General features: G+C 42.0%; 1 protein-coding gene across 1 annotated transcript in view; it reads left to right on the top strand.

The window, feature by feature from the left end:
• Positions 1-4050: 4050 nt before the first annotated feature.
• Positions 4051-12432, top strand: part of FAM151B (family with sequence similarity 151 member B) — a 51395-nt gene continuing 43013 nt past the window's right edge. Inside the window, exon 1 of the mRNA XM_017870898.1 lies at positions 4051-4213. Within this exon, the coding sequence (XP_017726387.1) occupies positions 4189-4213 (25 nt within the window). The 5' untranslated portion in view covers positions 4051-4188. The remainder of the gene's footprint in view (positions 4214-12432) is intronic.

Here is a 12432-nt window from a genome sequence, read left to right on the forward strand (position 1 = left end):
TTTTTTTTTTTTTTTTTTTTGGATCGACTCTCACTCTGTCATGCAGGCTGGAGTGCAGTGGCATGATCCTGGCTCACTGCAACCTCCACCTCCCAGGTTCAAGTGATTCTCCTGCCTCAACCTCCTGAGTAGCTGGGATTACAGGCATGTACCACCATGCCTGGCTAATTTTTTCTTTCTTTTTATTAGAGATAGGGTTTCACCATTTTGCCCGGGCTGGTCTTGAACTCCTGTCCTCAACTGATCCGCCTGTCTTGGCCTCCTAAACGACTGGAATTACAGGCATGAGCCACCGTGCCTGGCCAGATGGATTTTTTTTAAACCTAAATTATATGCTGTCTGTACAAGCCACTTATGATACAGTGGTACATGCAGGGTAAAAAGTAAAAGGTTGGAAAAAGATATTCCATGCAAACACTAAAAAGAAGAAGAAAACGGGCTGGAGTGGTTATTTTGCTATCAGACAAAGCAAACTTCAGAACAATGAATGTTACCTGTTATTTATTTATTTATTTATTTATTTATTTATTTATTTATTTATTTATGAGACAGGGTCTCATTGTATTGCCCAGGCCTAGAGTGCAGTGGCTATTCACAGGCACAGTCATGGCACACTACAGCCCTTGAACTTAGGCTCTTAACCCATCCTCCTGCCTCAGCCTCCTGGGTAGCTGAGCCTACAGGTACGTGCCACTGTACCCAGTTCCCCTGTGATTTATGATTGCATTTCATAGACTAGATACCAAGCTCAGAGAGAGAGTAATCTGACCAAAGTCACACAGCTAGAAACTAAATTGGAATTTAAGGGAAAACTTTCTAGCTATTAGGACTCTCTGAAAATGAGGTAAGCTGTATTCATGCAGTGCTTTGTTTTGATTTTGAGACAGAGTCTTGCTCTGTGGCCCAGGTGGAGTGCAGTGGTGTGATCATGGCTCACTGCAGCCTCGACTTCCTGGGCTCAAGCAATCCTCCCACCTTAGCCTCCTGATTAGCTGAGACTACAGGCACATGCCAACACACCTGGCTCGTTTTTTATTTTTTTGTAGAGATGGGTCTCACTGTGTTGCCCAGGTTGGTCTCAAAGTCCTGGCCTCCTCCTGCCTCAGCCTCCCAAAGTGCTGGGATTACATGTGTGAGCCACCATGCCTCGCCTTTATTCCTGTTTAGATGTCACCAAAAGCAGCCCCAGACTCAAACTGGGGCCTGTGTTTCACATTCTAATTGTTATATTCTTTCCCCAGTGTAGCATGTACCCTTAACTTACAAAACCCTTGTTTTGTGTCAAAAAAGTAATTAGACTTATTTTTACCATAAAATTTCCAAACACTCAGAAGTAAAGGAAATAGTAGGATGAAAACCCAGCTTACAAAGTCCTCCAAGTCAACACTATCAAGATTTGCCTCTTTTGCTTCATCCATCCCTTAATTTCTTTGCTGGAGCATTTTAAAGCGAATATCAGACATATCCTTTCATGCCTCACACTTCAATATGCAGCTCTAAAAATAAGGACAGTGAAGAGGAATATTGTAAAATATATGAAAATATTGTGGTAATATTGTGACCAATATGTCATAAAAACTTAGCAAACTGATGCAGGAACAGAAAACCAAATACCACATGCTCTTACTTATAAATGTGGGAGCTAAATGATGAGACACATGGACACAGATTGGGGAACACCACACTCGGACTTTTGGAGGGTGGAGGGTGGAAGGAGGTAGAGGATCAGGAGAAATAACGAATGGGTACTAGGATTAATACCTGGGTGATGAAATAATCTGTACAACAAACCCCTATAACACAGTTTACCTATATAACAAACCTGCACTTGGACCCCTGAAGTTAAAAGTCCAAAAAAAAAAAAAAAAAAAAAAAAACCTGCACTTGGACCCCGGAAGTTAAAAGTTAAAAAAAAAAAAAAAAAAAAAACCTGCACTTGGACCCCGGAAGTTAAAAGTTAATAAATAAATAAATAAATAAATAAATAAATAAATAAAAAGATAGCTGAGCACAGTGGCTCATGCCTGTAATCCCAGCACTTTGGGAGGCCAAGGAGGGGTGGATCACTTGAGGTCAGAAGTTTGAGACCAGCCTGGCCAACGTGGTGAAACCCTGTCTCTACTAAAAATACAAAAATTAGCCAGGCATGGTGGTAGTGTGCCTGTAATCCCAGTTACTCAGGAGGCTGAGGCAGGAGAATCGCTTGAACCCGGGAGGTGGAGGTTGCAGTGAGCCGAGATCGTGCCACTGCACTCCAGCCTGGGACAACAGAGCGAGACTTCATCTAAAAAAAAGAAAAAAAAGTTTTTTAAAGAAGACTTGTACTGCAATCAATACCATCAAGAAAGTGAAAAGACAGTCTGCACAATGGGAGAATATATTGCAAATATTTGCAAATTATCTGTTAAGGGACTTGTATTGAGACTATACAAAGAATTCTCACAATTGAAATGAGCACAGGATTTGAGAAGACATTTCTCCAAAGGAAATATATAAATGACTGATAAGCACCTGAAAATAGGCTCAACATTATTAGTAGGGAAATGCAAATCAAGATAATGATGTAGTACTTCCTATCTACTAGGATTATAATTTAAAAAACATAATAACAAGAAGTACTGGTGAGGACGGGGGGAAACTGGAATCTTCATACACTGCTGGTGGGAATGAAAGATGGTACAGCTGCTTTGCAAAACTGGCAGTTCCTCACACAGTTAACTATGTTACTATATGAACAAGTTAGTTCCACTCCTAGGTATGTACACAGATATGTACGCAGAAATGTGTTCATATACGTCCAAGCAAAACTTGTTGATAAATGTTCATAGCAGCATTATTCATAAAAGACAAAATGTGGAAACAACCCGAATGTCCATCAGCTGTTGAATGGACACACATAAAATGTGGTATATACAGACTGGAATTTATTCCAACATAAGAAGGAAGAAAGTACTGATACATGATAAAACATGGATGAATTTTGAAAACATGCCAAGTGAAAGAAGCCAGATACAAAGATCATACATACAGTCTGTGATTCTATTTACATCAAATGCCAGAATAGGCAAATTCATGAGACAGAAAGTAGATGAATTTTGTCTGGGGTAGGAAGAGGGTAAATGGAGAGTGGTTGCTTTGGAGTGATGAAAAATATTTTATCTGAAAGGCTGGGCAAGAATCGCTCCTCTTTGTATTATGTGTCAGGTGATGATAGTTATCTTAACTCTACCACTGGCAGATTGAGTTTTTTGGTCACAGAAGCCGAAAATGGCAGAGCTTTGTTGCTAATTCTGATCACTAGTTTGGCATCAGAAAGTAATGAGTTAAGGAGGGCTAGAAAGACAGTGGATGGGAGAACCCAGTTGCTGGGAGCGTTTTCTGAGTGAACACTGGTAGAGAGACAGAAGGGGAGAAGAAAACTTCAGGTTATCTGCTCGGTAACTTTGTACAAAAACTGTTTTTTGGTTTTTTTTTGTTTGTTTGTTTGTTTGTTTGTTTTTTTGACAGAGTCTACCTCTATCGCCCAGGCTGGAGTGCAGTGGTGCGATCTCGGCTCACCTCCACCTCTCCGGTTCAAGCCATTCTTGTGCCTCAGCCTCTCTAGTAGCTGGGATTACAGGCGCGCGCCACCATGCCCGGATAATTTTTAAAATTTTCGGTAAGGACGGGTTTTCACCATGTTGGCCAGGATGGTCTCGAATTCCTGACCTCAAGTGATCCGCCCACCTCGGCCTCCCAAAGTGCTGGGAGTACTGGCGTAAGCCACCGTGCCCGGCCAGAAACACTGATTTTTATCAGTAATGATTCCACACCCTTTTAGGATATTACTAACATTTAAAAATATATATATCCAACTTTTGAAATTCGTGCTCCACTCCAGCAACTGCTCTCAATCGGAGTTCCATCCTCCGCCGCAGTATTCCCTAACGCAGCGTTATCTTCAGAGCTACCACCTGCTTCCGAAACCTTTCGGAGGAGCGCTTCGCCAACACCTGCACGGCCAACCTCTAACGCCAGCCTCTGCGCCTGCGTGCCGCGGCTCCATTTGGTTCCGCTTCGCTGGCGCCCGCCTGGCTCTTCCCCTGCGGGAGGCCTGTGGTTTGTGGAGTCGAATTTCCCTGCCACCAGTGCCCGGTTAGCAGGGGCGCCAGCCGCTGGGCGCCTGCGCGGACGGCGGGCGTCATCACCATGGCAGCATCCGCTGGAGGCCCAGGTAAGCGCCAAGCACGCGGCCTCTGTCTGGAGGTGGGGCTCTTTGAGAGGCTCCGCCGGCGGCACCCTCCCTTTGTGCGCTCCCGCGGTCCTCCTTGCTTAGGGACCTGGGAGCGCGCCGCGCAGTACCGGGCGGCTGGGCTTGGAGCCCACTCCGCACTCTGGGCGCGCCCCCGATCGCCTGGCGATGACCTTGGTTTGCCGGGTGGGCGTTAAGGGACAGGCGTTAGGGGGAGATCGGAGAACGGCAGAGTCAGTGTTTTTTGAGGTCTTGGTTGGAAGGAAAGGAATGTGACGTTTCCCTAATTCCTTAATTTCCGCAGACCGCATGGGGGCGGTCTGGGTCAGTCGGTTCCTCTTTGGAAACCGGGAGGCTTGGGAATGCGGACGGTGGGCCGGCCCGGCCCGGCGTAGTCCCGCTGCTGAGCGCGCGGCCTGGAAACCTGGCAGAGTGCGGCTCGCTTAAGTTTTCCCTTGGAATCAAGTGCTTCAACTTGCGGGACAATAGTTCCGCTCTTGAAGGTTACAGTATCTTTTCTGTAAGCTTAAGTAGTGGCATGAGACAACCTCAGTGACGCGTTCTTTCTTCAGTTTAGATTTTTTCCCTAATTGTAAAAATAATACACGCTTTCACCATTCTGACTAGCAGGCTGTATAAATACAGGTTTTCTTCTGAATCGAGGCACGGTTTACAGAATCTTGGAATAACGTGTGTGTAAGAGAAAAATGTCCAGGTCCTGATAAATGTCATTATAGAACATTTATAAAGTATATTACTATAGGGAAGTAGGAAAAAAAAAATTCCCCAAATGCTGATACCCACAGGCACCACTACTAACTTTTTGGTATTTTCTAACAACCCTGACTCTTAAAAATAGAGTTAAGGTCATGGTAAACATAATTTTTAAAATCCTGCCTCTTATACTATTCCATGTCACCAAGGTTTTTATAAACATAATTTTGAATGACTGAATTTACACAATTATATTGTATACAATACAGTTATATTGTAATTAACCAGTCTCCTAATGTTGAACGTTAATCAGTCGTTTCCTGTTTAGTTTTGTTAGAATTCATTCTGTAATAAACATTTTGCATTGTTCTTCCTCAGTTATGTTTTGGTTTGTTTTATCCTGGATATGATTCTTGTAATTGAAATTACTGGATCAAAGTGATCAATGTGAACTTTTTTTTCTCTTCTTTCTCTTTTTTCTCTTTTTCAAGACCTGTGCTAAACCTCCATAGAACATTTTCTTCAGAGTTTTCCATTTTTAACCCTTGGGCTCTTTACTTCTCAGTATAAATCCTTTTAATGCCTGCTTTTCCTAAGAATCCAAACAAATCTGGGACAAACCCACCCTCAAGACTTACACCATTCTCACTCACAGGCTGTATAAATCCAGGTTCTCTTCTGAATCGATACAAGGTTTACGGAATCTTGGGGGAAAAAATGTGTGCACAAGTGAAAAACGTCCAATTCCTGACAAATGCCATTTTTAAAAAAAACAAATTTTCGGGCTGGGCGCAGTGACTCACGCCTGTAATCCCAGCACTTTGGGAGGCAGAGGCGGGTGGATCACGAGGTCAGGAGATCAAGACCATCCTGGCTAACACAGTGAAACCCCGTCTCTACTAAAAATATAAAATAATTAGCCGGGCGTAGTGGCGGGCGCCTGTAATCCCAGCTATTTGGGAGGCTGAGGCAGGAGAATGGCGTGAACCTGGGAGGCGGAGCTTGCAGTGAGTCGAGATCCCGCCACTGCACTCCAGCCTGGGCAACAGAGAGAGACTCTGTCTCAAAACAAAACAAAACAAAACAAATTTTCTTCTCATTACCGAGTTACTGATAAAACTAATTCTTAACCAGATTCTTCTGTTATATGTCATTTTCCCCCCTTACTTAAAAAAAAAATACATTTTCAACATAAAAGAGTTAAAAAGGCACAATAGGATGTACAGTGAAAAGTTCCATCCTGGCCGGGCATGGTGGTTTACGCCTGTAATCTGAACACTTTGAAAGGCAGGAGGATCGCTTGAGCCCTGGAGTTTGGATCAGCCTGGGCAACACAGGGAGGACTTGTCTCTACAAAAAATACAAATAAATTAGCCAGGTATGGTGGTGGCACATGCCTGTGGACCCAGCCACTCAGGAAGAGACTGAGGTGGGAGAATCGCTTGAGCGGGAGAGAGGCTGCAGTGAGCCAAGAACATGCCAGCCTGGGCAACAGAGCCAGAGCCTTAAAAAAAAAAAAAAATTAATAAATTTTAAAAAATCCTCACTGATGTATAATTTGCATACTATTAATATACAATTTACTCATTTAAAGAGTATAATTCAGTGGTTTTAGCTTGTTTATTTAATTTTAGCTTATTCACAGACTTGTGCAACAATTGCCACAATTTTAAAACATCTTCACCTTACAAAAAGAAACACTTCCTCATCCCCCACCCTTTAAACCCAGAGCCACTATTCTTCTACTTTCTATCTCTTTGAATTTGCCTATTCTGGATGTTTCATATAAATGGAATCATCCAATATAGACCCTCTTATGTCTGGCTTCTTCCGCTTGTCATAGTGTTTTCAAGATTCATCCATCTTGTAGCATGTTTCAGTACTTCTTTCCTTTTTATGGCCAGAAAAGGAATTACATGAAACACCACATTTTATCCACTCATTAGTTGATGGACATTTGAGTTGTTTCCATCTTTTGGGTATAGTGAATAATGCTACTGTGAACATGTGTGTACAAGTGTTTGTGTGGACATATGGTACACTGTCTTTAATGGTAAGTCAATTCTGGTAGTCGCTTTTGGAAACTGGAAGGAACCTTAATGATTGTCTCTTCCAGGGGTCAGCAAATAGCAAACTTTCTTTTTTAATTTTATTTTTAATTGACAAATAATAACTGTATATTTGTGAGGTATAATGTGATGTTATGATACATGTATACATGTTAGAATGATTAAGTCAGGCTAATTAATATATCCATCACCTCATATACTTATCATTTCTTTGTAATGAGAGCATTTAAAATCTACTCATTTAGGAATTTCAAAATATATAATACACTATTATTAGTATTATTATTATTATTATCGAGACAGGGTCTCGCTCTGTCACCCAGGCTGGAGTGCAGTGGTGCAATCATGGCTCACTATAGCCTTGACCTCCTGGTCTCAAGTGATCCTCCTGCCTCAGCCTCCTGAGTAGCAGGGACTACAGGCACACAGCACCATGACCGGGTTATTATTATTTTATTTAGTAGTAGAGACAAGGTCTTGCTTCATTGCCCAGGCTGGTCTCGAACTCCTGAGCTTAAGCAGTCCTTCCGCCTCGACCTCCGAAAGTGCTGGAGTTACAGTTGTGAGCCAGCATGCCCAGAGTTATTAACTGTAGTCACCATGCTGTGCAATAGATCTTGGGAACTTATTCCTCCTGTCTAACTAGAACCTTGTACCCTTTGACTGACATATTCCCCTCCCATCCAATTGCCCCGGCTGCATCCCTAGCCTCTGGTAACCCCCACTCTACTTTCTACTCCTGTAAGCTCTACTTTTTGAAATTCCACATGTAAGACTATGCAGTGTTTTTCTTTCCATACCTGGCTTATTTCATTTAGCATACTGTCCTCCAGGTTTCTTCATTTGTCACAGATGACAGAATTTTCTTCTTTTTTAAGGCTGAATAGTACTCCATTGTGTATCTCTACCACATTTTCTTTATCCATTTACCCACTGATGGCTCTTAGCTTGTTTCCATATCTTGGTGGTCAGCAAACTTTTCTGTAAAAGCCAGATATAAAATTTTGGGCTTTGCAAGGCATACATTTCTGTTCCAACTAATCAACCCTGCTATGGTAACTGGAAAACAGCCACAGGTTGCACGGGAAAGGAGGTTGGGATAAATAGAGGGAGCACCGAGGTTTGGAGCAGCAACACTGTGATTCCATGTGATATTGTAGTGGTGGATACATGCCATTGTACAAGCATCCCTTGTTTGATTGTACTTCACTTTATTACACTTTGAAGATAATACTTTTTTTTCTTTTCTTTCTTTTTTTTTTTTTTTACAAATTGAAGGTTTGTGGCAACCTTGTATTGAGCAAGTCTGTTGGTGCTGTATTTTTCAATAGCATATGTTCACTTTGTGTCTGTCACATTTTGGGAATTCTTGCAATATTTCAAATTTAAAAATTATTATATTTTAAAAATTATTATATTTATTATGGTGATCTGTGATCAGTGATCTTTAAATGCTACAATAATAATTGTTTTGGGGCACCACAAAGTCAAACTGAATCTGTAAATGTGGCGTGTGAGCCTTGCTGGCTTGGGCAGTGCATGCTGGCCGGCTTGGCGAGGATAAAAAATAAATACATAAATATGGTGTGTGTTCAGACTGCTTCGCCAGTCAGCCATATTCCTGTCTCTCTCCCTCTCCTAGGGTCTTACTATTTCCTGAGACACAACAGTATTGAAATTAGGCTGGTTAATAACCATAGAATGGGCTCTAAGTGTTCACGTGAAAGGAAGAGTCACCTGTTTCTCACTTAAAATTGAAAGCTAGAGGGCTGGGCACAGTGGCTTATGCCTGTAATCCCAGCACTTTGGGAGGCTGAGGTCATCACATGAAGCCAGCAGTTCAAGACCAGCCTGGGCAACGTACCAAGACCTTGTCTCTACAAAAAATTTTAAAAATTAGCTGGCCGTGGTGGTATGCACCTGTAGTCCTAGCTACTTGGGATGCCGAGGCAGGAGGATCACTTGAGCCCATGAATTTCAGATTACAGTGAGCTATGATTGCACCACTACACTCCAGCCTGGGCAACAGAGTGAGACTTGTCTCTGAAAAAAAACAAAAACAAAATCAAAAGCTAGAAATGATTAAGCTTAGTGAGAAAAACATTTTGAAAGCTGAGAGAGGCCTCTTGTGCCAAACAGCTAAGTTGTCAATGCAAAGGAAAAGCTCTTGAAGAAAATTAGAAGTGCCACTCCATGGAAAACACAAATTATAAGAAAGCAAAACAGCTCTATTGCTGATATGGAGAAAGTTTGAGTGGTCTGGATAGGTCAAACCAGCCACAACATTCCCGTAAGCCAAAGCCTAATCCAGAGTAAGACCCTAACTCTCTTCAATTCTGTGAAGACTGTGAGAAGTACAGAAGCTACAGAAGAAGAGCTGGAGATTCGCAGAGGTTGGTTCATGAGGTTTAAGGGGAAAAGCTGTTTCTACAACAAAAAATTTCAAGGTGAAGCAGCAGGTGCTGATAGGGAAGCTACAGCAAGTGATCCAGAAGATCTAGCTACGATCATTAATGAAAGGAGCTATACTAACAGTAGATTTTCTTTCTCTCTTTCTTTCTTTCTTTCTTTCTTTCTTTCTTTCTTTCTTTCTTTCTTTCTTTCTTTCTTTCTTTCTTTCTTTCTTTCTTTCGACAGGGTCTCCTTCTGTAACACAGGCTGCAGTGCAGTGGCAAGATCATGGCTCACTGCAGCCTTGATCTCCTAAGCTCAATCGATCCTCCCACCTCAGCCCCCCAAGTAGCTGGAACTATAGGCACACACCACTACAGCCTACTAATTTTTGTATTTTTTGTAGAGACAGGATTTCATCATGTTACCCCAGCTGGTCTCGAACTCCTGGGCTCAAGTGATCCTCCCACCTCAGCCTCCCAAAGTGCTGGGACTACAAGCATGAGCCACTGTGCAGGGCCAACAATAGATTTTCAGTGTAAATAAAATAGCCTTCTATTGTAAGAAGATGCCATTAGAACTTTGATTGCTGGAGGGAAAAAGCCAATATTTGGCTTAAAAGCTTCAAAAGACAGGCTGACTTTCTTGTTAGGGCTAATGCAGCTGGTGACTTTAAGTGGAAGCCAGTGCTCATTTGCTATACTGAAAATCACAGGGTACTTAAGAATTATGCTACATCTACTTCTCTTCCTGTGCTCTAAAAATGTACCAACAAAGCCTGGATGACAGCACATCTGTTTATAGCATGATTTACAGAATATTTTAAGCCCACTGTGGAGACCTGCTGCTCAGGAAAAAAAAGATTTCTTTCAAGGTGTTACTGTTCATTGACAAGGCACCTGGTCACCCAAGAGCTCTGATGGAGATGTGCAAAGAGATTGATGTTGTTTTCCTGCATGCTTGCATCTATTCTGCAGCCCGTGGATCAAAGGGTAATCTTGATTTTCACATCTTATTATTTGAGAAATGTTTTATAAATCAGTAGCTGCCATAGGTAGTGATTTCTCTGATGAATGTGGGCAAAGAATCATCATCCTAGATTCCATCAAGAAGATTAGTGATTAATGGGAGAAAGTAAAGATATCAACATTAACAGGAGTTTGGAAGAAGTTGATTCCAACTCTCATGGGTGACTTTGAGGGATTCAAGACTTCAGTAGAGGATGTAACTGCAAATGTGATAGAAATAGCAAGAGAAGGTGGGGCGCAGTGGCTCACACCTGTAATCCCAGCACTTTGGGAGGCCGAGGCAGGTGGATCATGAGGTCAGGAAATGGAGACCATCCTGGCTAACGCAGTGAGACCCAGTCTCTACTAAAAATACAAAAAATTAGCCAGGCATGGTGGCAGGTGCCTGTAGTCCCAGCTACTCGGGAGGCTGAGGCAGGAGAATGGCGTGAACCCAGGAGGCGGAGCTTGCAGTGATCTGCATCTCTTTATCACAGATGATAAAGAATATTACATACTATCACAAGAACAGAAAACCAAACACCGCATGTTCTCACTCATAGGTGGGAACTGAACAATGAGATCACTTGGACTCGGGAAGGGGAACATCACACACTGGGGCCTATCATGGGGAGGGGGGAGGAGGGAGGGATTGCAGTGGGGAGTTATACATGATATAAATGATGAATTGATGGGTGCTGACGAGTTGATGGGTGCAGCACACCAACATGGCATAAGTATACATATGTAACAAACCTGCACGTTATGCACATGTACCCTAGAACTTAAAGTATAATAAAAAAAATAAAAAAATTAAAAAAATAAAAATACTGAAACTGAAAAAAAAAAAAAAGAATATTACATACATTTAGTTGTTAAAGCAGCAGCAGAGTTTGAGAGAATTGACTGTCATTTTGTAAGTTCTCCTGTGGGTAAAATACTATCAAACAGGACTGTGTGCTACAGAGAGATCTTTCATGAAAGGAAGAATCCACTGATGTCAATAGCTTCATTGTCTTATTTTAAGAAATTGTCACAGCCACCACAGCCTTCAGCAACCACCACCCTGATTGGTCAGTAGCCATCAACATTGAGGCAAGACCCTCCACCAGTCAAAAGATTACAGCTAGCGGAAGGCTCAGATGATTGTTACCACTTTTTAGCAATAAAGTGTTTTAAAATCAAGGTATGCACATTGTTTTTAGACAAGATCCTATAGTACACCTAATAGGCTACAGTGTAACAGTGTAAACATAACTTTTATATGTACTGGGAAACTAAAAATTGTGTGACTTGCTTTATTGTGATACTCACTTTATTCCGGTGGCCCATAACTGAACCTGCTATCTCAGATGTACACCTAGACATCTGTCAAAACCTATAAAATGTATAACACCAAGAGGGAATTCTAATGTAAACTATGGACTTTAGTTAATAACAAAATGTCAGTATTGGCTCATCTATTCTAACAGACATACCACACTAATTTTTAAGATGTTAAAAATTGGGGATTTTAAATAAAAGCAATTTTGTAATTACCAAAAAAACAAAAACTGGGGAAATTGAGGGAAGAGTGGGGATGATATGGGAACTTTGCTCTTTTTGCTAATTTTTTTTTTTATTTTTTTGAGATGGAATCTTGCTTTGTCACCCAGGCTTGTGTGCAGTGGCATGATCTCAGCTCACTGCAACCTCTGCCTCCTGGATTTGAGCTATTATCCTGTCTCAGCCTCCTGAGTAGCTGGGACTACAGACATGAGCCACCACACCCTGCTAATTTGTGTATTTCTAGTAGAGGAGGGGTTTCACCATACTAGCCAGGCTGGTCTTGAACTCCTGACCTCAGATAATCTGCCCACCTCGACCGACCAAAGTGCTGGGATTACAGGCATGAGCTACCATGCCCAGCCTAATTTTTTTCTGTAAATGAAAACTGCTTAAAAGGCCAGGCACGGTGGCTCACGCCTGTAATCTCAGCACTTTGGAAGACTGAGGGTGGCTGACTGCTTGAGGCCAGGAG

The sequence above is a fragment of the Rhinopithecus bieti genome, unplaced genomic scaffold (assembly GCF_001698545.2).
Source record: "Rhinopithecus bieti isolate Rb0 unplaced genomic scaffold, ASM169854v2 scaffold_5216, whole genome shotgun sequence".
Lineage (NCBI taxonomy): Eukaryota > Metazoa > Chordata > Mammalia > Primates > Cercopithecidae > Rhinopithecus > Rhinopithecus bieti.